The following is a 27286-nucleotide window of genomic DNA, read 5'->3' as shown; positions in this document are numbered from 1 at the left end:
CAAACATGCTGCTTTTCTATGGAATTCTCAATGTCTCTGCTACTATGTCTGTCCACAGTTTTCATTCCCCAAGATCATGAAACTCAGTGCTGGAAGAAGCTGACTAAATTCTCACCGTTAAACATACACGACTTTTATCTACACTGCCAACCAATGCAGACATGCCTGGTCAAAGTGTGATAAAGATGGCCTCAAACCACAAGGCGTCTTTGTCACCAATATGACCAGAAAAGTAATGATGAATTTGTAAAAGTATTGCATTGTACAGTGCTAATAGGTGCTCACTGCTGTGGTGTTTCAGTGTCAGCAGACGGCACTCTTGTCTGCCTAGCCTAGTGGTTGTCACTGGGAACTTTCTCCGTTCCAAAGATTAAAAAGTTTTGGTATTTGGGTTTGTGGGTAATATGTCAACTGCATCTTTGCTCTCTTTACATCAAGGACCACAATGGAAATAACTCTTTATTGTATCATCCGTATAATGTCCTACTTCTACGCTGGCCGAGACGGTTCAACAGAAATGCAAAAGCCACAACACAAATGCAAAAGCCACAACACATAAGCGACAACGGAAGTCAGTGACAACGGAAGTGCGCGTGTTGTTGACAAACTGAGCTGGAGGAAAGTTCTTGTATGTTTGAGAAGTAAGTGAAACATGGTTCCTTGCTAATTATGATTACTGTCGCTAGGTGATGGTCACAAATAAGCAATGTTGTTCAATATCTTTGTATTTTCATATGTATACTCTGCCACTTAGGCATGAAGGAAAGTGTGTGTGTGTGTGTGTGTGTGTCTATTTGTAGGATAAAACTGAGGACGTGCAACAAAACCATAGACTGTACAAATGGTAATATACAGTCTATGAACAAACCCTTTTACATGGCTTTAAATACAGTATAAATATTCAGTCCACAGTCTGAATTCTATTTAATTACTTATTTTATTTTCCAGTAGTAAGCACGAAGCAAGGTCATGGTTAAATTTCTGGGTGTATTTCATTCAGACCAACCGTGTATGACCGTGAACATAGACCGTGTGTGTGTGTGTGTGTGTGTGTGTATGGATGACATATTACACCCCTAACACTGGAATAGGCAGCATATTGAAGGTAACACAATTAGCATTCACTTTAAACATCTGTTTACCGTAACCATAACCACACACACACACACACGTAGTGCATTTCACTATCTTTGTGGGGACCTGTCATTGACATAATGCATTCCCTAGCCCCTTACCCTAACCTTAACCATCACAACTAAATGCCTAACCTTAACCCTTACCCTCACCCTAACCATAACCTAATTCTAACCCTAATCCTAAAACCAAGTCTTAACCCTCAAACAGACCTTTAAAATTGTGGGGTCCAGCATTTTGGCCTCACAAAGCTGTCCGGACCCCACAAGTGTACTGTATTCCCGGTTTTTGGACCCCACGAATATAGTTAAACACACACACACACACACACACACACACTCTTTCCAAACCAACAGTATCGAGGGAATTTGCCGCTGGGAGCTGATCAATAACAAGATAGATACGGTTAACAAGTTACAAGCACATAACAGTGGGATATAATATTTGTGTGATTTAAACAGCTTCACTAAACGTGACAAACTATTGACTTTAAACGTAGCACTCGCGCGTTAAAAGACGCTGGGCGCCATTTAGATAACGTTATAGCTGTAGCTTCGTAGCCTAAATGGCTTTTCATGTTTACTGTGTTATCACTGACCTACATCACTAACTAGACCACAACTTGCACTAACTGTATATTGACTCTTCACTACATTTTAGCATTTATATAGACTGTCTATTCATATATATTGCATTATAACTGATTTACATCACTAACTAGACCACAGTTTGCACTAACTGTTTTTTTTTTTGGCTCTTCACAACATCTCAGCAGTGTTATAGACTGTCTATTCATATATATTGTGTTATTACCATATCACTTTTGCATATCCTTCATCTTACTTACACCTCACTTTGCGCCGGCTTTGTAATGCCTTCTTAATCTACACTTTATGTAGCCTTTTTGTATTCTGTATTCCTGTACTGTATTGAATGTGAAGCTGTATGTTGTCCTGCACGTTTATGCTTTTCTTGGCCAGGTCGCCGTTGCAAATGAGAACCTGTTCTCAACGGCCTACCTGGTTAAATAAGGGTTAATTTAAAAAATAAAAAATAAAAGAGTACACACATGTAAAAATAAAAAAGATATTCAAAAAACATTGCTTATTTGTGACCATCACAATGAGACAACGTTTCACCATGGCTCAAGTGGTGTTACACATTTAAAATATATGAAAACGACATTATATACAAACGACATTCGAGACAGGCTACATTTAGTGCACACACATTATAGACTTTACATAAAGTGCAATGACTACTTAAAGTACAGCATTTAAGACAGACAAGGGACAGGACAGACAACAAAAAACAGAGCATAAGTAGACTTGTAACAGAGCACTGATTGAGGTAGGATATATAGAGTTTTAGCAGCATAAAAAAAGGTGCAGGAGTGCATTTCAGTTCTGTGTAAAAACAATTTAATTTGCAAGGTTGCTGCTGAAAAAGTCTTTGCCAGACAAACATTTACACCAACTTAAGGACCCCGGTGTGGCCGCTGCGTCTTACCGCGCCGCCATCTTAAGGGAGTAGTTTTGTGTTTGTGTTGTAGCTTTTGTATTTGTGTTGAACCGTCTCAGCCACCGTATATTTCTCATAATGGGAAATAAGCTAAAAATATTTTTTTTATTTTTTTCTTAAAGGTCCCATGGCATGAAACTTTCACTTTATGAGGTTTTTTAACATTAATATGAGTCCCCCCAGCCTGCCTATGGTCCCCCAGTGGCTAGAAATGGTGATAGGTATAAACCAAGCCCTGGGTATCCTGCTCTGCCTTTGAGAAAATGAAAGCTCAGATGGGCCGATCTAGAATCTTCCCTTTATGACATCATAAGGGGAAAGGTTACCTCCCCTTTCTCTGCTTTGCCCGCCCAGAGAATTTGGCCCGCCCATGAGAGAGAGACATCATGGCTTTCAAACGAGCAAAGTAGCAGTTGGTCAAGGCCACACCCCCACCCTCCACCTTGCCCCCCCCTCTCTCCTTCTCAATAGCTACAGACACAGAAATGGTACATCCTAAGGAAAGCTCATTGTGGGACTGGCTCTAGTGGCTGGAATTCTGCACCAAGGCTGAATTTCAGGAAAGAGACTTCAGATACAGTATTAGGGGACCACTAAGGTCTATATAAAAGAGACTTCAGATACAGTATTAGGGGACCACTAAGGTCTATATAAAAGAGACTTCAGATACAGTATTAGGGGACCACTAAGGACTATATAAAAGAGACTTCAGATACAGTATTAGGGGACCACTAAGGTCTATATAAAAGAGACTTCAGATACAGTATTAGGGGACCACTAAGGTCTATATAAAAGAGACTTCAGATACAGTATTAGGGGACCACTAAGGTCTATATAAAAGAGACTTCAGATACAGTATTAGGGGACCACTAAGGTCTATATAAAAGCATCCAAAGAGCAGCATGTTATGGGACCTTTAAGATACACATGCAATACTCTTTGTAAGTGTAATATTACAATTTCGTTGCCAAGGTACATATTGTCCTAAGGTGGGAAACGGGCTACCTTTCAGCATCCCCCTGCTCTTTACCCGTTACAACGTATGACTAAATGGGTCCAGAACTTCATGCACCCGTGCCAGCACATCGTTGTATTTGTGTTGCGCTCTGCAAAACTCTAGTTTGTCGCGCGCATGTGTGTGTGTGCGTATCTTTTTTACTATACCTAACACTTCACTAACGTGATAATGGCACATACTGTGCAAGCCCCCCCCTGCCCTATGCTCCTAGCAGGACTGCTCTAATTACTCTGTTCTTCTGTCACTCTTGTCTGTTCTTCTCCAGCAGTGTCAGGCCTCGTCTCACGGGACTGGTTATGTTCAGTTGAAGACCAACTTTTTTTTAAACGGGCCTTTGCATGACTTCTCTGCACTTTATTTCAATGTATTCCTTTGTGATTTTAATAGTAGCCTACTTTGTTTTAATATGTATCATATTGTATGTTTTATGTAAAGCACTTTGTGATTTTTTTAATCCGTGAAAATCGCTTTATAAATACATTTTACTTAATTACTTACTTACTTATGATAATATAGAGAATGAACGAGAGAAATATCAAATCAGCCAATAAAAGCAATATGATAATAAATAAATAACATCAGAATTCACTGTTCACTTCCAGTGTGCCTTGAATGAACTGTATGATATTATTGTATTTACTACGAAAATATATCATGATTCTTATTGTAAGGTTTTCTTTATAATCCTTAGTCCATTTTCTGCATCCGTCAGTTGTGATGGGAATCTATTACACAAAGACAAATAGTATGTCTCAGATAATGACTTTTCAAACTATTGTATTGTTATTACAGGAGGTACAATAATCACACACACAAAAAAAAACAGTAAATCTGACTGAATGTTCTGTTCTTAAAATAATCCTAACACTGTACATATATGTACAGAGGTGTAGTCTAATGTATTGCAGTGGGTATACTGTATATGTATATATGGGCCAGAATGGGACATTCTGACCCATATATACATATATTGGGGTGGGAGAGATATATTGGGGGGTCTGGGTGTCCTCCACCAGGAAAATTTTGAGCGTCAAAGACTTAATTTCCTGCATTCTGATACACTTTTATGAACCAATTTACTGTGGAAATACTGTACCTTTATTTAGCCTATGCAAAGATAAAAAAAAAACACAGATGACAATTCTAAATATATCAAAAATATAATGGAAAGCATGTCGTTGCGTGTCATTGAGCATTTTTAAGTGGGTATATGGAAATCCAGGAGCGTTCTTAGTGGGTATGCTACGTATCACGTAGACTGCATATGTAGCCAGTCTATGCATACCATACTGTACAGTCTGCGGTCATACGTTGCTCCTATAGCAGCGTCACTCACATGACGTCTCTTCTCTGAGCAGCAGCAGCAGCAGCCAGTTGTTTACGGGTGCTGATGCATTTGCTAATGGACACTGGGTTGGCTGGCTGTCAAACCCTCTAGGCAGGAGGCAAAGCAGCACAGGTAAGATAAAAAAAACAGGAATAGTTTAATAGTTTAGTTTAAACGGAACAATGTCCGCATATTCGCCGTAGCTAGAGCTACCTGAATTTAGTTAACGTTAGAGAAACGGGGCGAAGACGTGCCCCGCCTGTTTGGAGTCGCGGCAAGCTAACCGCAGACAGCCCGGATAGCACCGGAGGTCAGCAGGTTCACATTCAAAATGAAAGCCGAATTTAGCGCTGTAGCAATTCATTAAAAAAAAAAATGGTGCCAGTCTCTATTTCATTTTGTTGAGGTGAGTTGAAAGCAGACATGTTTCGACAGTATAGTAATCAAAGCCATGATGTGCAATGGGTCTGTTGTAGTAACGTTATAACGTTAACGTTAAAGTCTTGAACCACATCAAATAGCTAGTGTAACAATGCAAGTTACGTTCTGACATTGTTAGAATTGGTGGGGGGAAATGTACCTATTATTATTTAGAGCTCATAAGCCTGTTATAGACTCCATATCGATCTAAGAACAGCAAATATTTAGTTATTGTTTTGTTATTGCACGAAAGCTGTCCGAGAGCAATTTGCCTCGTTGCCCGTTAAGCCCATATGTGTTTGGTCTACACAAATAAACTTAATATATTCAGTAAAACACTGTGTGAGAGAGAGAGAGAGAGAGAGAGAGAGAGAGAGAGAGAGAGAGAGAGAGAGAGACAGAGAGAGAGAGAGAGAGAGAGAGAGAGAGAGAGAGAGAGAGAGAGATGTATGTCTACTAAAGTTGCGACAGATTTATTTTGCGGCTTTATTTTGAAAGTCATAATCGGAAGTCAGCTTTAGTAATTCAGTTTTAACGTCGTTAAACAAACCATTGACACCGGCTATTTTAGGAAGAAAACGCCGGCCCAGGATGCTTTGTAGCGTTAAACGATGTTTTTTTTTAAATGATCATGTTTCTTATGATGTGGGTCTCCCAATATATAGCCTAAATCCATGTAACATACATATTATATAGCCTATGGCATCCCTACTCACAAAGCCTCAAAACTGAAAATAGCTAACGTTAATCCAAAAGGGGTTCAGGTCATCACCGCAATGGAAGCAAAGAGAACTCATCAACCTTTATTTCTTGTAATGATCTATCCATCTTTTTAGTAAAAGTTTCCGGCATAAACTTAAGAAGGCCTATATTTGTGCAACTATGCCACAAGATGCCTATAAGAATTTTTATTTTCACTTCTTAACTTGGCTTAACGTTACATACACATGTCATGTAGCATACATTTTGAAGTTGCCATAGTTACACATTTAAAGTTCAACCTTGGAATTTCAACTTCCGTGCAGAAAATCTCTGTAACAATGTATCCAGCTTGAAAAAAATGTCTCACTGGCAGTTGTCGGTCTTGTGACATTTTTGTGTTTGAAAACAGAATGCTAAGGTTTGGAAATGTAGATTAGTTTATCTCAGTCAAATAAATGAGAATACAAACTACTGTAACTACAAGATAACAACATCTATGTCACAGATTTAAAATAAATGAAAAATAAAAAAGGAAAGGAAAGGGAAGCAGATCAGTGTAGTCTACGTGATACGCAGGTATACGCAGTATACCCACTAAGAACGCTCCAGGATTTCCATATACCCACTTAAAAATGCTCAGTTACACACAACGACATACTCCATATTATATTTTTGATATATTTTGAATTGTCATCTGTGTTTCCCTTCGCATAGACTAAATAAAGGGATTTCCACCATAAATTGGTGCCTGTAAGTGTATCAGAATGAAGGAAATGAAGTCTTTGATGCTCAAAATGTCCCTGGGGGAGGACACCAGGACCCCCCACTTTGATATGTCCATTCTGCTCCATATATTTATATAGTTATACAGTATACCCGCTAAAATACATTAGACTACACCACTGGAAGCAGTAGGTGATTAGTTTACATGACCATGTTTACCTGGCTGTAGCTTCTCCAGCACTGAGCCTGTCTCTGGCTACTACACACTCCACTACTCTCTAAGTCGTAAACAACAGTCGAATGGCATGCAGCCACAGTTGATAACGATCTCACTGTCTCAGACACACACACACAAACACTGCACATGCTCACATACACACTAGTGGAGAATAATAAAGCTACAAAAGGATTACAGTTTTTTTTTCAATTGTTTACACACAGCACAACGTTACACTCGAGGAGCAGAACACTGGCCTAGATTGTAGCACACTGTCAGCGTCACACTTTGTGCAAAACATCACACACAGTGATTTACAAAACACTGAACACACTTGTATGCATTTGACACGGAAATATATCATGATGTCATTTACTTGCAATTTCAAAGCAAAGGCTTTCTAAATGAACACACCCAGGAACCGATTGGTTAAACACAGCCACCAGGTGTGCACACACACTGGTGCTTACACACCAATCAGGTTTAAGCACTATAAAAATGCAGCAGGCAAGTCTAGTATTTTCTGTACAGTATTTTCAGTTGTTTTTAGATGTTTACTTGTTTTACTGTAATTGTAACCTGTACTGGATATGGTATGTTATGTTTGTCTGTTGTTTGCTGAGCTAACATGTGTTATGCACACTACTGTAGTAGCTGTATGAACACTGGGACATGTTGTTGTTGTGATTCTCCATGTTGGTATGTTGACTGATTTGGGTACATGGAGAGAAATGAATTATATTTTCCTGATGATGAATCGATTAATCGATTAGTTGTCAACTATTAAATTAATCGCCAACTATTTTGATAATCGATTAATCGTTTGAGTCATTTTTTTCTTAAAAAAAATCAGATTTCTCTGATTCCAGCTTGTTAAATGTGAATATCTTCTAGTTTCTTCTCTCCTCTGGGACAGTAAACTGAATATCTTTGAGTTTTGGACAAAACAAGACATTTGAGGACGTCCTCTTAGGCTTTGGGAAACAATGATCCACATTTTTCACCATGTTTTGACATTTTTATAGATCAAACAACTAATTGATTAATCGAGAAAATAATCGACAGATTAATCGACTATGAAAATAATCGTTAGTTGCAGTCCTAGTTGTGCTAATTGTGTGTAGTGTTTTGAAGAACCGGTCACTGGTTTCAAAATAGTGCTTAAGCAATCGAAAAAAAACTGTAATGTAAGTAGGGCTACAACTAATCTTTTATCGATTATCGAATAATGTGCCAATTATTTTCTCCAATTAGTCGATTTGAAAGTGTGTCACAATTTCCAAAAGCCGACATACTGTAATCCAAAGGCTTGTTTTGTCTGACTGACAGTCCAAACCCCAAAGACGTTCAGTTTACAATGATAAAAGAGCACAGAGAAAAGCAGCAAATCCTCACATTAGAACATTTGGAACCACAGAATGTTTGACATTTTAGCTTGTAGATTTTCTGTCGATTAGCTAATCGTTTGAGATAGTCTCGCATTACCAGACCAATGTCCACAGCGCTGTGGAGTCTGGCTACACCAGACATACATTCTAGGACAGGAAAAGAAAACCTTCTGAGTTGTTTGCCTGTCTTTAACCAATCACAATGGTCCTGGGCGGTCCTTAGCTCCAGGCACAGTGGCTGTTGCTCTGCAACATGGCCTTGGGAAGGAACTTGTTTTGGTGGAACATTTAAACCCAGCAAAAGAAAACGCAACATACAATATTAAATTAAGTTAACTTTTCACACAATACAGTGACGTGTATTAACTGGATATGTGGTTAAATATAATTTTATCTTACCCGTGTATCACAGTGTGTACTTCATCCACTCCCAGCATCTAACAAAGCAGTCCAAGCACACAATGTTGATCTTTCTCTCAACACTAGACAATTATTTACTCTGCATTATACTCAGCTTCCCAGTCTTTTTTGGAGTACTTCAAGCCTTGAGGGTGACCAGACCCCATCATGGAGGTCCAGCATGGCACCACATTCAAACCCAGGACATTGAAATCACATGATAGCAGCAGTGGACAGGATTGGCTGATCTTGAAATCATATTCAGGAGTCATAAAAAACTATCTGTGTTGAATGGCAACGCTTGCGTGCTTGTTTTGACACGTTTTGGATGGAGTATCACAAGGTCTAGCCTAACTATACACCTATGTTACGTCTTCTGCAGGATTGTAAGCCACTTTGCAAATGCTTGACGCATTTCACAGGCTCACACACACATATAAAAACTCACACCACCAACAACTACTGCTAGCTTTGACTTGCCGTTGGATACTTGGGTTTGTTGATCTGTGTGCGGTTGTTGAGTAATGAGACTGCCGTTAACAGCACTGTGGTTGTTTGAGTCATTGATCGGTCTGTTGTTGCCGACAGGTGGTGTGCTGGTGAGTTTGTGCACATGTAACAGATGCTTAATGCTTGAACTGAAGCATGCACCCCGCATGTGCACGGACACAACACACAAGCACCAAGCCCATTTTGGAACCTGACGCGGCCTTCAGTCCCATTTATAGTTATGTTGTTGTCCTGTAAATTGTACATTCCATGCCTACACTCACGCAGCACTACTGCCGCTATATTCTAACCTGTTCTTCCCTCAGCTATGCCTCTTCTCTCTAAGCTCTGCCTGGAGAGAGCTCAGATCATTCTCTGAAATGATACCATCTTTAGGCCAATTTCACAATATTTGTGCCTTATAAGTTATGATGTGATTAAGATAAGATAGACTTTATTATTACCCAGCGAACATGAAACTGCTTGGTAACACTTTATCATACCTCATAAATGGTAAATTCATAATTAATTAAACTCAAGGTATTTTACTGTCAACTAACAAGAAAATGATAATTAATAATTTGTACTAATTATTAGTTATGCTATAGTTTGTTATTTTAACAGTTTATTATTGCTCACATCATAACATTTTATATATTATATTATATTGGGCCAATATATTACTTGATGCTTTATAAATGATTTATTAATCATTAACTCATTATTATAAGCATTAGTTGCAACTTTATTATAACCATCCAAATAATGTTTATAGATGTTTACAAAACAATTATTAACCATTGACAAAGTATTAACTATCTCCGTTTATAATATTATTATTGTATATGACACTAAACTAATGATAAAATAACAAATTATAACATTACTAATAATAAGTAAACATTATAAATCCTTATTTCATTGTTTGTTAACAATAAAAGAACTACTAACTAAAGATTGATTGACTATCACTTTACCATTTATTAGTGATGGTTATTATAAAGTGTTACCGGGGTAGGGGAGGGGCTAGTGATGTCCAAATGTAGCTTTGTGAAGCGTTTTCTTTGTTCTGAGCCAAATAGATGGCACTCTCCGTTCAAAAAGAGGTTGAAAGCACACTGAATTGCCATTCCATGAGCCTTCATCCTTAAAGGTGCTGTAGGTAGGATTGTGAAGATCCAGGACTTAGCCAAAAAATGTGAACATCTCAGTCCCTCCCCCCTTTCTGCTAAAGCCCAAAACAGTCTGATAAGCCCCTCCCCCCACAAGGGAGAATGAATGCGTGTGCATGAGCAGCAATTGACACGCAGTTAGACACCCCCCCTGGCCCTGATTGGTGCATCTGAACAGGGAGCGGTGGATTTTTGCAAATCGCTCTACAGGCTGTAGGTGGTGCCAGAGGAGCTGGATTTTGTTTCATTATTACCTGCTTCATGTAGTTCTACTGGAACATAGGGTCAGTTACAGCAAATATGACAGAAAGTTAGTTTTATAAGGCTTACCTACTGCACCTTTAAACCAAGAGCGCCATCTAGTTGGGTCAACAAATACAACTGATGACAAATATTAAGTTAGTAAAAGGCTAGTTTGTGTGTTTTTTTCTGATCTTTTCTATTTTTATTTTGAACTTATTATTTTTGTGTGTTTCTAAGAATGCAGATGGTGTCAACGCATGGCATAACAAAAAGGTTTAATAATTGCATGAAATGCATAATGTATTAAAAATGCTTGCTTTATGGCCTCTTCCTTTGTATAGTAGTTATGTTTTTTGGCAGTTGACTAGTTTTATTACAGTCATGCATCACTTGTATTGTTACCCAATGTGTATTGATTGGCGAATTGGACCAGCGCCCATGCTCTGTGACATGTTGAGCTGATTTCATTTCTGTCATTTAGTTGATCTTGATGCATGAGAACTGGCCCCACTGAATCCCCCCCCCCCCCCCCACCACCACCTCTGCAGTTAATGTTTCCACTCTCACTGCCCTTGCTGTTATCTGTTCATCCTAAACCTCTTCCCTGTTTCCCTGCCAACTCTGTGCTCAGTCGATGACTTTACCAGTGTTTGACACATTGGAGATGAAATACCAGCCACTAGACACTCCTCTGACTCACCATTTAGCATGAACTCCTCTGTTTGTCACCAACAATGATGTGATACATCTGAATCTGTTGGATAGGTTGTTCCAGAGGTTGCCAGACAGGGACAAGGGTCTATTGTGTCCGCAGCCCTCAGGTCCTCAGTTCCTGCTGTTAAAGGCTCTGAGACGACGACAGCATGGAAGAAGAGAAGATGAACGGCAGTGCTGGCCACTCCTCCCATCTTACGGACCCACCCAAAGAGAGCATGCAGCTAAAGAAGGAGATCTCGCTGCTCAACGGAGTCAGCCTGATCGTAGGAAACATGATCGGCTCTGGCATCTTCGTCTCCCCCAAGGGTGTGCTAATCTACAGCGCCTCGTACGGGCTGTCGCTTGTCATCTGGGCCATTGGCGGCCTATTCTCTGTGGTAGGGGCGCTCTGCTACGCTGAGCTGGGCACCACCATCACCAAATCAGGAGCATCCTACGCATACATCCTGGAGTCATTTGGCGGCTTCATTGCATTCATTCGCCTGTGGACATCTTTGTTGATTATTGAGCCCACCAGCCAGGCGGTCATAGCCATTACGTTTGCAAACTACTTGGTGCAACCGCTATTTCCAACGTGTGAACCGCCATACGTAGCATCCAGGCTCCTCGCCGCAGCATGTATATGTAAGTACTTCTGAGCTACTCTCTGTGCCACTGCTGTTTGCTGATGTCTGGCTCGCTGTTCCCTACAGGAGTAGATGCAGTACCAAGAATATCTATGAAGCTTTCCTCTCTCCCCCAGGCTTACTGACATTAATCAACTCCACCTATGTAAAGTGGGGAACCCGCGTGCAGGACATATTCACCTATGCCAAGGTGGCAGCCCTCATCGTCATCATCGTTACCGGCATCGTCAAGCTGAGCCAGGGTGAGTGGTGTCACTGCAGTACTAACCTTTTCATCTTGTTCTAGAGACGGTTTAGAACCGCAACACCCAAACTCAGGGTCATTTTCTGTATTTGTGACACGTGGGTTTTCGCCACTGCCATGCGTCTTTAGGAGACTAGCGGCAGATCCTAAAGCGTTCAGTAGACTCGCCATTCTCGACCTGTCGCACGACAGTGTGACGTCATGGGAGCGCCGAAACTATTTATACTCGCGCGTGGTGGTCGTGACACTAGTTGCAGTCTTTTCCTGAACAGAGGTGGCGCTAATGAGGAAAGGCTACCGACTTTGCTATTTCTACGGACTAGAAGAAGAAGAAAAAGATAAACAACGGCAGAACTGGCAGCAGCATTGACGTCAGTGTTTCAATTTGATTCGATGACCTACTTCGTCGGATCAAGCCTTTCATTCGCCATAAAAGAACTCATCTTAACCCAGTGAGTTTACAAGAGAGACTTGCAGTCACTCTGAGAGTCCTGGCATCCGGTTGTCCTCAAGCTCGTCCATGCTTCCTGTTTCTGCTTTGTCGTGCGCCGCTGAAAAAAACAGAGTGGTGCACGACCTCATTTTGACGTCACATTGTCGCGCGACAGGTCGGGAACGGCGACTGTAAAGAGGCCTTAAGTGTGTTGATTCCAATGGGAGAAGTGAACATGAACACAGGTTATGACCAATTCTTTTGCCCCATAGTCAACAAAGTAATTATTCAGCCCATTTTTCACAAGCCACATATCTCCAGAAAATTCTCACACTCAAATGGCATTGTTTAGACGGGCACACCAGTAGAAAATGAACTTTGTTCAAGACCTGTTTCTGTCTCTCTCGCGAGATCTGGCAACAATGATACGCTAACGTCAAAAAAAGTAGGCGAATGCCCTAACAAAACAAATTTTTGGAATGCTAAATATGGCTTTTAGCTGTGTGAATATCTAATGTTAGCAAAAGAAAATATTAATACAACTAGAAAATAATTTCCTGCAGAAAATGCTTGTGAATGCTGAAAAGCTAGGTACAATAGCGAGAATAATTGGAACCGTGGGAATGATTTTAATTTGTATGAATATTATTGAAATGTTGAATAATACCAATAATGTTTTAAAGAAAAGTGGAATATTTTAGGGTTTCTTGAAAAGAAAAGTCAAAGTATAAGTATGTCGAAAGAGTGATAAAAAGAGTCATAGTATAGTTTATTGGGAAAAAAAGTGATAAATAAGTGATAGTATAGTATGTCGGAAAAAAGTCATAATATAGAATGTTGAAAAAAGTGATAAAAATGTCATAGTATAGTATGTGAAAAACAGTAACAGTAGAGAATATTGAAAAAGTGATACAAAAGTAGCTCACCTGGTAGAGCTTCCCCTATATACAGAGGCTCATTCCTTGCTGCAGCAGCCACCTGTTCAATTCCAGCCTGCAGCCCTTTGCTGCATGTAATTCCCCCTCTCTCTCCCCTTTCATGTCTAAGCTGTCCTATCAAATGAAAACCTAAATTGCCTATAAAGTTATAGTATATTATGTCGAAAATGTCATAGTATAGTAGGTCGAAAAAAAAGAATAGTATACGATAACGTTTTTGACTTTTTTCGACATACTGTACAATGATTTATTTCAAAACACTACACTATGACTTTTTAATGACTTTTTTTCGTCATACTCTACTATGACTTTTTACCTTTTTTTATCATACTATACTATAACTTTTTATCAGCTTTTTTGACATACTATACTATGGCTTTTTTTAATCCCTTTTTACAACATACTTCTACTATGACGTTTTCGGACATGCTCTACTATGACTTTTATGACTTTTTTATTCAACATACTATGACATTTATGTTACACTATTAGTACAGCCATTAGGCATTAGGCTGTTGTGGCTCCGGAAGCAGAGCATGTTTTCATTTAACCACAAGGTTGAGTTCAATGCCCACCTCCTCCTGTCTACATGATAAAGTGTCCTTCAGCAAGACACTCAACAACTCTGAGAACCATTACAGCACTAATAATGAACATATATATCCCAATCTTGTCATACTATGGCTTTTATATGCCTTTTTGGACATTCTATTCTATAAGTTTTCTGACTTATTCAACATACTTTACTATGACTTTTTCGACATACCATACTATGAGTGTTTTATCACTTTTTTTGACATGCCTATGACTTTTTTCAACATACTATACTATGACTTTTTACCACTTTTTTTTAACATACTATGAAAAAAACATAACCTTGTCTGTTAGGTTAGATAGCTTAGGGTGATAAGAAAATGATTGGAATGCTGATGGTTGAGAGTTCAATTACGTGACGAGGAAAGTAGTACAGTGTTTGTTTCGAAGAGATAAATGCACTTTTCGACATACTATACTATGACTTTTTTCACTTTTTTTCGGCGTACTATATTATGACTTTTTATCACTTTATTGACATGCTATACTATGACTTTTTTCGACATACTATACTATGACTTTATCACTTTTTCGACATACTATAATATGACTTTTTTCACTTTTTTTCAGCATACTATACTATGACTTTTTTCCAACATATACTATACTATGACTTTTTATCACTTTTTTCGACATACTGTACTATGACTTTTTTAGCACTTTTCGACATACTATACTATGACTTTTTTTGACATGCTATACAATGACTTTTTATCACTTTTTTGACATACTATACAGTGAGTTTTTTATCACTTTATTGACATACTATATTATGACTTTTTTATCACGTTTTTTTGACATACTGTACTATGACTTTTTTCGACATACTATACTCTGACTTTTTTAGCACTTTTCGACATGCTATACTATGACTTTTTTCGACATGTTATACTATGACATAGTGTACTGTGACTTAGATAGCTTAGGGTGATAAGTGAATGCTTGGAAGAAGGAAGGTTGAGTGATCAAATCTTATCTGTTTCAGTAAGTTTTCAGGTCTAATATGCTAAGTGGAAAAGACAAATATGACGAAAACATAAACTTGTCTGTCATTTTTGATAGCATACGGTGGTAAGAGAAAGATTGGAAGACAGAGAGTTGAGTGATCAAATCTTATCTGTTTCAGTAAGTTTTCAGGTCTAATATACTAAGTGAAAAAAACAAATATGACAAAAACATAAACTTGTCTGTCAGGTTAGGTATCTTAGGGTGATAAGAAAATGATTGGAAGACAAAAGGTTGAGAGTTCAAATCTTGTAGGGTGCAATTAGTTTCAAGACCTACTTCACAGGAATGAAGAGAGAAGTAACATACCCTTTATTTTGAAGAGATAAATGCACTTTTCGACATACTATACTATGACTTTTTAATCACTTTTTTTTCGACATGCTATACTATGACTTTTTTCAACATACTATACTCTGATTTTTTTAGCACTTTTTCGACATGCTATACTATGACTTTTTTAGCACTTTTTCGGCATGCTATACTATGACTTCTTTAACATGCTATACTATGACTTAGATAGCTTAGGGTGTTAAGAGACTGTTTGGAAGACAGAAGGTTGAGTGATCAAATCTTATATGTTTCAGTAAGTTTTCAGGTCCAATATGCTAAGTGAAAAAGACAAATATGACAAAAACATGTATTGATGTTTCAGGTTAGACAGCTTAGAGTGGTAAGAGAAAGATTGGAAGACAAAAGGTTGACTTTTTTTATCACTTTTTTCGCCATACTAAACTATGACTTTTTTCGACATGTTATACTATGACTTTTTCACTTTTTTTGACATACTATACTATGACTTTCTTCTCACTTTTTTCAACATACTATACTATGAATTTTTTAACACTTTTTTCGACATACTATACTATGACTTTATTATCACTTTTTTCAACATACTATACTATGACTTTTTTTGACGTGCTATACAATGACTTTTTTATCACTTTTTTCGACATATTATACTATGGCTTTTTTCGACATACTATACTATGACTTTTTATTTAAAATCCGTCCCCACGGATTGTAAAACCATGCACACGGTTTATTTATTTTTCTCTTCCCGGAACCTAGGGGGGCTCCGTAGAAAAAGTCGCTTGTTTTGGGCTTGTTTTCACAGGCCTGGTTGCTTATTTGTCTCACAAGATCTGGCAACACTGGTAGGCGACCGAAAACCATGCAGAAGAATCGGATAGCAATACTGAATGCTGCTAAATCAGCATTCACACGAATATAACTGTTCATCCATCCACATGACGTTCACTACACTTTCAACGAGGCCACGGCCATTTAGGAGACAGGCAGTGTAAAGCATGTCATACCATTGGCACTGCAATGAAATGTATTCTGTCCTAGCAGTTGTGTCCTAACAATGCTTAGGCAGATAGCGAACAAGGCAATGAATGAAGCTGGTTTGACGTCTTCTTAGGGTGGAGATTTATTGAAGAGTTCACTCCAAGCATTGTTTTCTTTTTGTAAAACTAAGGAATACAAACAAAAATATAATTACTAAATAGCCAAATATTCCTTTCACATTTTCATACACACACATATTAGCCTGAGCATATACTCACGCAGCTAGCGCTAGCATAACTTACACGAGGAAAAAGAATGAGCTAAGCTAACATGAAATTATATCTTAATAACTATTATATTATTGCATACATATTCACATAAGTGTTAATTATGATATCTGCGTACAACAACCAAAAGAACACTTACGGACGTATTGCTCCAAGGATCCGACATGTATGGAACAGCCATACAGCAGTATTTCAACATTTGAACGTGTGGGAACTAAACTCATCCACTAGTTAACAACAATAACGTCACAAAATGCACTACCCATTTTCGCCACTAGGCGACGTACTCACACCAACAATTATGCACAGCAGCCTAGCAAAGCAGACTCAGAACAATTAAATTCACATTTACATTTCTTGACCAGAACATAATGCATTTTCTCTAGCTACATAGTAGATTTGATTGTTCTTCTGTGTGGCAGCACAGTGGCTCAGTGGTTGGTACTGCTGAAAACTGGGTTCGATCCCCGGTCCGGACAGGGCCTTTCTGTGTGGAGTTTGCATGTCCTCCCCATGTTCGTGTGGGTTTCCTCCCACCATAAAAGACATGATAAAACATGCATGTTAGGTACCTCCTGCAGTTGTCCTCGGGTCAAATTTGAGCCATTTTCAAAAAGTTTCCACATCAGAAATTTGGGCTTTCTTTCAAACAAAGTGTCCAAAAGAATAACGTGGATGGTTCCATACGACGCTCTTCACAAGTAAATGAAATGTTTAGTTCACTACTTTCATTGAATTTGGGTGTTTTATTAAATTTTATAGCATTTGAAGAAAAACAGATAAAAGAACGTTGAAAAAAGTCCAAAAATGTTGGAAAAAAAACAACAAAAACGTCAAATAAAGTGCAAAGCGTATCAACAAAAACATCAGAAAAAATGATTAAAAAAAAATTCGTAAAAAGCTTCAAAAACGTCATGAAAAATGACAAAGGTGTGAAATAAGACGACCAAAATGTTTTTGACCCAGAAAAACAAAAAGTTGCACTGTCGACGAGGGTTAAGGCAGGTAGCAGCATTACAACTTTGGAGTTGGTCCCCAGACGTCAGACTATGGCTGCCCCTGCTCCTAATTAGTTAGGATGGGTTACATGCAGAGAATACATTCCTTGTATGTGTAAATATGCTTGGCAATTAAAAGGAATATGATATGCCATGACTGTTGAAGGTGCCAGAGGCTCAAACAATGAATGTGATAATCAAGGACATGGATATCATCCAGTAAGATTCATACTACACAGAAATAACACTTTACCAGTCTTTAGTGAAATATTGACTGACTTGGCATATCCTCTGTGAGCTCTTTTCTGTGGCAACTTTTTTTAAAGAACTGTCATGGCTGAAAGTGATTTTTATAGAAAGTCTGAAATCTTTGAAACCATAGACAGCGAAATGATAAGGACTGAGCAAAAAATGCACAGTATTATCAGTCCTTCCAGAAAAATGCAGTTTTTTTGTGATTGTTGCGGGCAAAAGTCCTTGATTATGCGGCACGTTTTCTTAAAAAATGTTTTATATTTATATTTATGCAATTTTATGCGAAGAAATTGCGGAAACTTGCAAAAACTGCGGTTTCATCATGGCTTCATCGCGGGGTTTGCAGCTTTTCGATGATGTTCACGTCGCGTAATTACGTCACTTCATAACGTCACTTCATAACGTCACTTCATAACGTCACTTCATAACGTCACTTCATAACGTTCCCATGGCAACAGGGGAAAATGGCTGCTCTTGTGTGAAGTAAACGCAACATTTCTAAACGTTCTGCTAAGATATATGTGACTTTTTTGCAATGAAAATGCGGGGATTATGAAATCATTCAAGCCCCGCATATTTTGGAAAATCGGCTATTTATGCGGCGAAAGTGCGGCGTATTTGAAAAAATGCGGCCCCCGCATAAATATGCGGACTTTGGCTGATTATGCATTGAATTATGCAATGGCAAAATCGTGTTTTTCTGGAGGGACTGTATTATGATCATTTTGTGCAAATGTCCCTCCTTTTTCTCTCCTAGGTTACACAAACAACTTTGAATCGTCCTTTCAGGGATCGTCCACAGACCCCGGTGACATTGCGCTGGCGCTCTACTCTGCCCTTTTCTCCTATTCCGGCTGGGACACACTCAACTTTGTTACTGAGGAGATCAAAAACCCTGAAAGGTAACTCTTTTCTGCCCTTTCCTGTAGAAAGGCTGAGCACAAGCAAGTCGGAAATACTTCAATCAGTCTGGTAATGATGCAATGTCCTGTTGTTTCAGGAACCTGCCCATGGCCATCGCCATCTCTATGCCCATTGTCACCATCATCTACGTCCTCACCAATGTGGCTTACTATGCTGTTCTGGATGCTAGTGCTATACTGGCCAGCGATGCGGTGGCAGTGGTGAGTGAACCAACTAACTACCTAAACTGTGTGTGAGATGGAAGTGCAGTTGCTAAACCAGTTTCTGTGTCTGGTTCAGACATTTGCAGATCACACGCTCGGTGTGATGAGCTGGACCATCCCCTTTGCTGTGGCTCTGTCCTGCTATGGAGGCCTCAATGCCTCCATCATAGCTGCATCCAGGTAGGACACACACAGCCGCACAGGAACCTATTTTGACCAAGAGGGGGGCTGCCTTACTAATGTGAAAAGCTCCCCGTTGTTGGTGGCCTGTCCCCCATCTTGAAACGTGTGTTAAAAACAAATAGCGAGCCTTGCTATTTTGAGTAGTGTTGTCAGAAAAAAACGGGGTAACAGTTGACGTCTCAGTCACGTGCTTGTTTGCCGCTCGTTCACTTTTCTTGATCGCCCGTTTTTACACAGTCTATCGTCCCACACACATATTTGAGAACACTTCACTGTCCCACTTAATTATAGGAATTCTGCTTTGTGCTGCTCTGCAGGGTTTGGAAAAAATGTTAGGCCTACTTTAGAGCAGCTTTTATTAACATGATCTTTGTCTTTTCATTTTGTGTAGTAGGTGACTGACCCAAATGCATTGGCTCATTGCAGACAGGAACTGCTTTGCTTACAAGTTTAGGGTTCTTGCACCACCAGGGGAGGGCTGCAGCCCCTTAAGCCCCCCATTTCCAGCGCTGGGACACACACACACACACACACCTTTACTCACATTTACTCTGGCTTTGTAGAGGTTTCATGCCGATACTTTGCCTAGTGTCTTAATTCATCCAGTTTGTTGTGTCCAGGTTGTTCTTTGTTGGCTCTCGTGAGGGCCACCTTCCAGACGCTCTGTCCATGATCCACATAGAGAGATTCACTCCGATCCCTGCTCTGATCTTCAATGTAAGAAAATGGATCAATTACATGTTAATTGTAATGGAGGAACCACTGCAAACGTAAAGGGTCATTTCTGTAATTTCCCCATGCATTGGTGTCTAAGTGAATAATATGACATTGGTCCAGTATTGAGGGAGAACGCTGTCACCGGCACCCGTGAACCGCTCTTTAATGTAATCCTATGGATTTCCGTCCACTCAAAGTTTTTTTTTTTTGCCGTTGACAGACTCAGATTATTATTAGTGTATATAAGTGTCTGACAACATTATAAAAAGGATCCCTACAGAGATAGACCTTTTTGTCAAAGAGTAAGATCATTTTAGTTTAACCAGAAACAGCCCCGAAATTGCTATCGCTATTCTGTGGACTTTGAATGAAGTGTATTTTTCGATGATAAAATTACTGTTTATTTACATGGAGTCTGGTGAGTTTGGGGATGGCTGTTTCTTGCTAAACTAAAAGGATCTTACTCTTTAACAAAAATGTCTATCTTTGTAGGGATCCTTTCCATAATGTTGTCAGACACTTAGAATAATAATCTGAGCATGTCAGCGGCAAAACGAGCACTTTTAGAGGACATACACTGAATGGGCAATTCTCCATTAACATTACATAGCAGCTTGTTTCGCCGCTGCCAACTGCAGTGGTCTTGCTTAATAGTGGACTAATTAAAAAAATTGGGTCCATGTTGAAAATAACAAAGTTACCCTTTAATGTTAGTTAAGTATAGGGTGGAGCTTTCTCATGTACTAGTCTCCTTCATTGTTGGCATTAGCTAACTGATTTTCCAGCACGATTTTGCTGTGAATGGAATTAGCTTGCACCTCTTTGCCGGTTGATAAATACGACTGTTCTTTATCTTCACCAGTTATCCACTTCAGGTAAACAAAAGTGTCAATGATTTAAGAGTTAAAGATAATGGAAGTCACATTCATTGACGTCTTAAACAGTTTATGTATTTACTCACGGTTTTTCATGCTCCCTGTCTCCCTCCGTCCACTGTCCAGTGCATCATGTCACTGATCTACCTGACAGTGGAGGACGTCTTCCAGCTCATCAATTACTACAGCTTCAGCTACTGGTTCTTCATGGGTCTGTCCATCGCCGGCCAGATCTACCTCCGCTGGAAAGAGCCTGACAGACCCAGACCTCTCAAGGTAAGACCACCATTCCTCTATTCCAGGGGTCGGCAACCTTTTTAATATAAAGTGCCATTTTAAAATGTTCATGCTAATCAGCGTGCCTAATCAGCATTAAGCCTGCCATCATCTACTGAGCCCGTTCAGGCAGCGTTATTTCTTTCCCCTTTGCATCACATTCTGTGAAAAAGGCAATGAGTACTAGCCAATTAGAGACAGAGTAGGGCGGGTCTTCGCGGAATGCGGATGGGGAAAAAGTCAATCAAACTACTGGCTGTTCTCCTGCCAATGGCTGTGAAAGAGGCCATTTGACATGCGGATTTGAACATTTCTGAAAAACTCTCTTGCGCTCTTATTGCTAGTGTGCCATTGGTTGGCTACCGCCTAAGGTTGCTGACTCCTGCTCTATTCATTTCTGTCAAAAATGATAAAAAGAGGCTCTGTCTGATGAACCAAACCTAGCTGTCTGAAACACGGAACACTGCGAGAGAAACATTATGCTGATTCTTTCAAAAACTGAACAGGGGCAAAAATGATATTATTATAAAATAATTGCATCAAATTTAAAGTATTAATGCAAAATGAAGTTTAATAATACAAGGTTTCTGGATGTGTTTGTAGCTCACAGCCTGCCTCCTGATCTCTCTCTCTGCAGCTGTCCTTAGTGTACCCGGTGGTCTTCTGTCTGTGCTCTGTGTTCCTGGTGGCCGTTCCTCTCTACAGCGACACTGTCAACTCCCTGATTGGCATCGCCATTGCCCTGTCAGGGGTCCCTGTCTACTTCCTGGGTGTCTATCTGCCAGAATCCAAACGACCGCCTGTCATCACCAAGCTACTGCGTGAGTGTACCGCACATCCAGCACCCTAAAGCCCAATTTAACTGCGTTAAATCTACGCCGTGGGTACGTACGTAGTGTTACGGAAGCTAAGCTAACCTGTCTCCTTAAAGGGGTGCTATGCAGTTTTGGCAATTTCTTCGCTGTTTTCTCGCTTTTTGCTGGCAGGTTTCTCTACAGAGCTCCCCTACAGGTTTCTCTACAGAGCCCCCCCTACAGGTTTCTCTACAGAGCTCCCCTACAGGTTTCTCTACAGAGCCCCCCCTACAGGTTTCTCTACAGAGCCCCCCCTACAGGTTTCTCTACAGAGCTCCCCTACAGGTTTCTCTATAGAGCCCCCCCTACAGGTTTCTCTATAGAGCCCCCCCTACAGGTTTCTCTATAGAGCTCCCCTACAGGTTTCTCTACAGAGCTCCCCTACAGGTTTCTCTACAGAGCCCCCCCTACAGGTTTCTCTACAGAGCTCCCCTACAGGTTTCTCTATAGACCTCCCCTACAGGTTTCTCTACAGAGCCCCCCCTACAGGTTTCTCTACAGAGCTCCCCTACAGGTTTCTCTATAGAGCCCCCCCTACAGGTTTCTCTACAGACCTCCCCTACAGGTTTCTCTACAGAGCTCCCCTACAGGTTTCTCTATAGAGCCCCCCCTACAGGTTTCTCTATAGACCTCCCCTACAGGTTTCTCTACAGACCTCCCCTACAGGTTTCTCTACAGACCTCCCCTACAGGTTTCTCTATAGACCTCCCCTACAGGTTTCTCTACAGACCTCCCCTACAGGTTTCTCTACAGACCTCCCCTACAGGTTTCTCTATAGAGCTCCCCTACAGGTTTCTCTACAGAGCCCCCCCTACAGGTTTCTCTATAGAGCCCCCCCTACAGGTTTCTCTACAGACCTCCCCTACAGGTTTCTCTATAGAGCTCCCCTACAGGTTTCTCTATAGAGCTCCCCTACAGGTTTCTCTATAGAGCTCCCCTACAGGTTTCTCTACAGACCTCCCCTACAGGTTTCTCTACAGACCTCCCCTACAGGTTTCTCTATAGAGCCCCCCCTACAGGTTTCTCTATAGAGCCCCCCCTACAGGTTTCACTATAGAGCCCCCCCCTACAGGTTACTTCCTGACGCTGAGGCAGGCGGCTCGCCGGACGAAAGTTGCGAGGGTGGTTTTTCCGCTCACAGGCGCTAGGGGGGAGTGAGACGACTACCATTCAACCCGAAAACAGTCATATAACCATTTAAATGACTCCGAAACTGTTCAGTTAAGTTAATTAAGCTAAAAAAAACTGCATATTTCCCCTTTAAACAACAAAAGGCTGCTAAAAAGTTAACTCAGCCAGTAACAATAAAGGCCAATTTATGCTTCTGCGTTAAATTGACGCCGTAGGTACGTACGTAGGGACGTGGAGATACGGACCCTACGCCGTGGCTTGGTAGCGTTGCATTTCTCCTTCTCCGTAAAGAACATGAAATCAAGGAGAGAGTTAACTTTTCCTGCTACAGATTTCCCACCGTGGACAGAAAGAACAGGGGAGACACTTTAGAGTCGCTACTCGCTCCGAAGCTAATCACCGTCACTCTCTCACTCGCTCTACCACACACTCCCCACACACACACACACACACACACACACACACACACACACACACACACATGCCGGTCCTGCTCTTCTCTTAAAGAGGTCGACACACACACCAACGCACAAGTATAAACCTCAGGCCAGTTAACGTAGGCTATGGCGAAAAACCTCTGCGTGGAGCCTCCGCAGAAGCATAAATCCACCTTAAAGTGCCCATATTATGCTCATCTTCAGGTTCAGAACTGTATTTAGAGGTTGTACCAGAATAGGTTTACATGGTTTAATTTTCAGAAAACACCATATTTTTGTTGCACTGCACATTGCTGCAGCTCCTCTTTTCACCCTGTGTTCAGGTCTCTGTTTTAGCTACAGAGTGAGACATCTCACTTCTGTTCCATCTTTGTTGGGAGTCGCACATGCGCAGTAGCTAGGTAAGTAGCAGAGTATGAGGGCGTGCCCTGACAGTACCTAGGTAAGGACTACTAGCCAGTCAGAAGCAGAGTATGAGGGCGTGCCATGACAGTACCTAGGTAAGGACTACTAGCCAGTTAGAAGTATAAGGGTGTGCCATGCTAGCAGCTAGGCGAGCATTATAACGTGTGTTCCAAAGTGACCACGTTTGTCTCTGAAGTAAAGGCTGGACTACAATAGAGCTGTTTGGAGCAGTTTGTGAACAGTGTTTTCTGTTGGAGATGGTAAGTCCCTTTGGGGTGGACTTTGGGCTTTTTCACTTTGTAAACCTATAACGTGCACAAAAAAGATATATAACACAATAAAGGAAAGGGAAAAAGCCAAAAAGCATAATATGAGCATTTTAAGGCAACAGCCAACAGGCACACTTTGTCATTGCAACTGCATCGTTCCTCACCCTCTGTCAGCAGCGTAGTCTCAGCTGCATGTTGTTGTCTCTTACTGCAGGTTCTCTGACTCTCTCCGCCCAGTACACCTGCTACTGTGTACTAACAGAGATGGACAAAAGTGAATAGCATCCAAAACACTTTAAAACTCAACACCAGCAGTCTCTACATCCTGAAAGCTGAAAGTCACCGGGGCCAGCCAGGCGAGGGATTCTTCTTTGAAAAAAAAAAAAAAAAGGATTTTATTGTACTGTTCACCACGTTGAAGCTCTCAGATGCCACTGACTTGTTTACACTGAGAATGCTGCCAGATGCCCACCTTCACTTGCAGCTTTATCCTGGAATTCAAGGCCATTCAAAGACTCCGATCGTAAGGATTGACAGTACTGTTACACTGCATACTGTGGCTATTTCTATTCTTCATCACACTTTTTAATGATCTCTATTATGAAGGATCTGCCTTGTTAGTTCCACAGGTAACTGTATAATGCCTTTTAAACAGTATGTGCCTGTGAGATTTCACAGCTGCTGCACATGACCACAGGGACCTGATAATGATTATACATAAAGTACATTTTTAATATATGGATTCAACCCACTTTAACTGAAAGATATAAATATATATAAATATATATATATATATATATATATATATATATATATATATATATATATATATATATATATACATTATGTGTGAATGTGCATAATTTCACCTGTGAATGAAAAGATAAATCATAAATTGTCTATCATGTAAGCTTAGTGAATGGAAAAAAGGGAAGATAATGTTTTTTTTTGTCTGCTGCTATGGGAAGACTTTGAGTCATCATCCGAATGCCATTGCCTTTATGTACATTTGGTGTCATTGTCTGATGTCTGGTAGGTGTGTTTTTGCATTTTAACTGTTGAAATAAAACATTGGGCCTTTTCCATTTGGCGGCTGAGGTGGGTTGATTGTCTGCTGCTGAATCCATCTGTAGCCTTCCTGTTCTTTATGTTCACTGGGTGCTGTGGCACGAAGTACATTTCTTTAGTGTTCAATGTGCTGTACCCGAGACATCAATAGATGTTTAGCTAATAGTCAAATAGCAATTCATTTAGGTATCTATTGTAGAGTTCTGTCTTTTAGTCACCTACATTTAAACAAACCAATTCTTTCTAAAGTATCTATCCCTGCGAGGAATGGCTGAAATTGGAGAAATCCTATCGCAGACGTTTGGAAAGTTTTTCATGGAGATACACTCACTTAGCAATAAGTTGTCAGCTGACACTATCAGGCTTTGTTTTTTTTCTCCCAATTAAAGTACAACCATGTTTAAGTTTATATCTAAAGCTGTACACTGTTTTAAATCCATGAATGAAATACATTTCAAAAATGGACTAGCTGATCTAGGTACAATTTGCTGTAGAATAACTAAAAGCTATACATCACTTGGTATGTATGACAAGGTAAGTATGCACAGGACCAAATCACTTTCACTTTAACTGAAACTAAAATCACATTCATTTTAAATGGCACTACGTCTCGGCTTCAGTTTAGCTCTTTCATCTTGTGCCATTAATTAAATCTTACGTTGGTATTGGTCCAAACCTTTTTGAAATCATGTGTACTCATGAGTATTATATATTAAGTATTGAATATTAAGGGAAGTGAAGCTTTGATGTTTGGTTATTCAACCACAGTTGTTAAATCCCAAATCATTGCAGTTTGTTAAATTAAACATAAAATGAGAGACAGTTTGTTTTCTGTGATGTTGTGCATGTTTAGCTCATACTGCTCCCTCTGCTAGGAACTCCTAACAAGTTAGGCCAGCTGAGCTTTTTTCTAAAGAATTTAGGACCGGTTGAGAAGGATTTTCTACAGACCTTTGACATCCAAAGCTTTCACAACTTGCTGTCACTGGCCTTCTTCATCAAAACACTGCATTGTCTCAGGAAAGCAGCTCATCGGGGGTCCGTTTCAGAAAGCAGGTTTAGTGAAAGCTCTGAGTTTGTTAACCCTGAGATGAGGGGAACTCTGGGTTTTCTATTTCAGAAAGGGAGGTGAGAGAGGGGTAACTCCTAGCCTCGTGAGACCGCCCTGATCTCGTGAGCTCCAGTTTTCCACTCGCAGATCAGTCTGGCATCTTGCTTGAGACAATGACGACCAATCAGCGTTGGTTTTGAGGCGGGTTTAGGTGTGACGTGTGTCATTCCCAAACTGTGGTCCGCGGACCACTAGTGGTCCTTGAGGGCACTGCTGGTGGTCCGTGGAAAAGCTAAATAAAATATAAAATAATAGTTTTTTAACCTTTATTTTACCAGGAAATTCCCATAAAAATTAAGAATATGTACACTGATATAAAATTTAAATTAAATTGTCAAGTTATTGTGTGATTACTAAAATAGGCTAGTGGCGCTCAGCCGTGATGTTCAAGTCCAGTGCCATTAGAACCACAACATGGATCGGTGGATGGCAACAGGTTCTCTGAAGAGAAATAGTGGTCCACACACACAAAAAGTTTGAAAACCCCTGGTCTAAACAGCATGGCGGCTTCGACGGATAAGATGAGCGTAGCTATCGCGCAAGTTTTATCAGAATTAGAAAGTATTCCTTCATTGAAAGAGCAAAAAACGGCACTGGAGGCTTTTCTCTGAGGAAAAGATGTTTTTGCTCTTCTCCAGACTGGTTTCAGCAAGAGTTTGATATATCGTTGATCTGATTGGTTGATATGGC

The 27286-nt window shown here is 40.1% G+C and overlaps 1 protein-coding gene across 2 annotated transcripts; it reads left to right on the top strand.

Moving 5' to 3' along the window:
- Positions 1-4991: 4991 nt before the first annotated feature.
- slc7a6 (solute carrier family 7 member 6) lies at positions 4992-25507 on the top strand. Of its 2 annotated transcripts, none has more exons than XM_035999808.1 (10): positions 4992-5132; positions 11519-12094; positions 12213-12338; positions 18901-19045; positions 19144-19267; positions 19347-19450; positions 20074-20170; positions 21172-21321; positions 21925-22142; positions 24632-25507. In XM_035999808.1, the coding sequence occupies exons 2-10, from the start codon at positions 11617-11619 to the stop codon at positions 24693-24695; spliced, it is 1506 nt and encodes a 501-aa protein (XP_035855701.1). In that variant the 5' UTR covers positions 4992-5132; positions 11519-11616; the 3' UTR covers positions 24696-25507. The 2 variants fall into 2 exon arrangements, with proteins under 2 accessions (XP_035855701.1, XP_031146526.1); XM_031290666.2 differs by having other exon boundaries at positions 5008-5132; positions 21959-22142.
- Positions 25508-27286: the final 1779 nt, after the last annotated feature.

The sequence above is a fragment of the Sander lucioperca genome, chromosome 3, assembly GCF_008315115.2.
Source record: "Sander lucioperca isolate FBNREF2018 chromosome 3, SLUC_FBN_1.2, whole genome shotgun sequence".
In the NCBI taxonomy this organism is placed as follows: Eukaryota; Metazoa; Chordata; class Actinopteri; order Perciformes; family Percidae; genus Sander; species Sander lucioperca.
The sequence above is the reverse complement of the archived record's forward strand: the minus strand, read 5'-3'. Positions and strand labels throughout refer to the sequence as shown.

What these genes read in the sequence shown, in the direction of transcription:
- slc7a6 (XM_035999808.1), top strand. Translation starts at nt 11,617, where the DNA reads ATGGAAGAAGAGAAGATGAACGGCAGTGCTGGCCACTCCTCCCATCTT. An exon ending in GAGATCAAAAACCCTGAAAG is followed by an intron (nt 19,046 to 19,143) that starts GTAACTCTTTTC and finishes CTGTTGTTTCAG; the next exon opens with GAACCTGCCCATGGCCATCG. An exon ending in TCCCTGCTCTGATCTTCAAT is followed by an intron (nt 20,171 to 21,171) that starts GTAAGAAAATGG and finishes TCCACTGTCCAG; the next exon opens with TGCATCATGTCACTGATCTA.